Source organism: Salvelinus fontinalis, chromosome 7, assembly GCF_029448725.1.
Source record: "Salvelinus fontinalis isolate EN_2023a chromosome 7, ASM2944872v1, whole genome shotgun sequence".
In the NCBI taxonomy this organism is placed as follows: Eukaryota; Metazoa; Chordata; class Actinopteri; order Salmoniformes; family Salmonidae; genus Salvelinus; species Salvelinus fontinalis.
The window spans coordinates 15613985-15616303 of record NC_074671.1 but is presented as its reverse complement, the minus strand read 5'-3'; the positions used below and the strand labels follow the sequence as shown (position 1 = coordinate 15616303).

The 2319-nt window shown below is 50.0% G+C and overlaps 1 protein-coding gene across 1 annotated transcript in view; it reads left to right on the top strand.

Moving 5' to 3' along the window:
- The first annotated feature begins 278 nt into the window (after nt 1–278).
- LOC129859056 (ribosomal protein S6 kinase alpha-3-like) overlaps nt 279–2319 on the top strand; it is a 29466-nt gene continuing 27425 nt past the window's right edge. Inside the window, exon 1 of the mRNA XM_055928399.1 lies at nt 279–817. Coding sequence (XP_055784374.1) covers nt 755–817 — 63 coding nt within the window. The 5' untranslated portion in view covers nt 279–754. The remainder of the gene's footprint in view (nt 818–2319) is intronic.

Here is a 2319-nt window from a genome sequence, read left to right as displayed (position 1 = left end):
GATAGCCCAATCTATATCATAAATCATTTTCAACACACCACCTGCAGCATATTTCAGTTCATCTCCTGAATAGCACCATGTTGATCAAAGTCATATTCTGCGCATATTCATGGCTACGGGACTGGAACCGTTTACCTACAGTGCATCACCTTCACCGAATAATAAAGCCTATCTTATCTTCTCCCCCGGTGTCTCACGTGCCTGTCCCGGCTAGAGGTCACAGCTGGAGAGAGCCCCCTCACCTGCCCGTGTCCCGTTTGGATGAGGTGTCCCGTTATACCGGGTTCACGCCCCCAAAGATGACGCATGAGTGACTCTGTAGTCTGACAGGCAGGTAAGCCGACACCCGGCGCCATATTGGGACAAAACGGAAGTGAGAAAGCGAGAGAGATACAGAGAGAGAGAGAGAGAGAGAGAGAGAGAGAGAGAATAGCGCAGGCAGTGGAAAAGCGGCACAGTGACACAACAAGGGTGAAAGTGGAGAGACAATTTTCCGTAAAAGGCGTTACGTAGCCCAGCGAGGTTTTCATCTTTATTCCGCTAGAGAAAGAAGGGGCGGCCCCTGATCTAGAAACAACCAACTCTGTCCCTTGTCCTCTCACACGGGTCTAACGGAGGAAATAGCCTACTAGAATAGACCCGAGCTTTAGACTACTACATTGTGATAGCCTACAGTCCTGTCTGGAGCGAAGCTTTAGCACAAACTAATAGAGTGAACACTACAATAGATCAGAGGAACAGCTCGAGCGCCAAAATGCCCCTGGCACAGTTGCCAGATCCCTGGCAGAAGATGACACTGGGGCGGGCGACGAGCGAGGTGAGTGCGTGTGTGTTTTGTGTGTGTGTGTGTGTGTGTGTGTGTGTGTGTGTGTGTGTGTGTGTGTGTGTGTGTGTGTGTGTGTGTGTGTGTGTGTGTGTGTGTGTGTGTGTGTGTGTGTGTGTGTGACCGAGACAGAGAGAGAGATCGTAAACTGGTATTAAACATTTCCATAACCAGAATACTGCCTGTGTGAATCAGTGTTGATGTGAACAGATTATTCTATTGAATAGTCACTTTGACTGTCTCTGGGCTGCACGTCATTGTTGTAAACAAACGCGTCGCAACACAGGCCTGAGGCTAAAAACACATTTTACGGATAAGTTACTGAGCCTCGGATAATAGAGAGAGAGAAAGGCGAGGGGGCGGCCACCCAACAGACCGACGATTCAGGTTGCGTCTTTCAGCGGGCGTGTGTGTGTGTTTCCTGGATGATGCTGTTTTAGCCTGGTTACAGCATGCGTGTTTTAACAGAAGTGTCGAGTCTCCCGCGTGGGAATGTCTGAAGACATCCTTTGATCCAGACCTGCTTAATAATTATGCCCTACAGTTATACCTCCTATCTACCCCCCCCTCTCAATACCCCCCCCCCCCCCCCCCCCCCCACTCTCTCTCTCCCTTTCGCTGTTCTCTATCAGTCAAGCTCCATAACCTGAGGAAAAACCTATTCTTGTTAAATGTGTGTGTATGTTGTTAGTGCTCTGTGGGAGATGAGTTGAGGGAAGCTGTCAGACTGTTTCTAGGGCACACCAGAAAACACAGAACAAACCAAAAAGAAGGAAACGTTCTAAAGAGAACCCAACAAGGATTTTCATGTAGCCGATACACTGCTCACTGCTCACTCACCTCTCACTCACTCCTCACTCACTTCTCACTCACTTCTCACTCACTTCTCACTCACTGCTCACTCCTCACTCACTGCTCACTTCTCACTCACTGCTCACTTCTCACTCACTGCTCACCCACTGCTCACTCACTGCTCACTCCTCACTCCTCACTCACTGCTCACTGCTCACCTCTCACTCACTGCTCACTGCTAACTCACTTCTCACTCACTGCTCACCTCTCACTCACTGCTCGCTGCTCACTTACTGCTCACTGCTCGCTCACTTCTCACTCACCTCTCACTCACCTCTCACTCACTTCTCACTCACCTCTCACTCACTCCTCACTCACTGCTCACTGCTCACTCACTGCTCGCTTCTCACTCACTGCTTACTCACTGCTCACTTCTCACTCATTTCTCACTCACTGCTCACTTCTCACTCACTGCTCACTGCTCACGGCTTACTCACTCCTCACTCACTGCTCACTGCTCACCCACTGCTCACTGCTCACCACTCACTCACTGCTCACACACTTCTCACTCACTGCTCGCTTCTCACTCACTGCTCACTTCTCATTCACTCACTCACCTCTCACTCACTCACTCACTCACTCACTTCTCACTCACGCACTCACTCACTCACTCATTCTCTCTCTCACTCACTCACTCACTCACT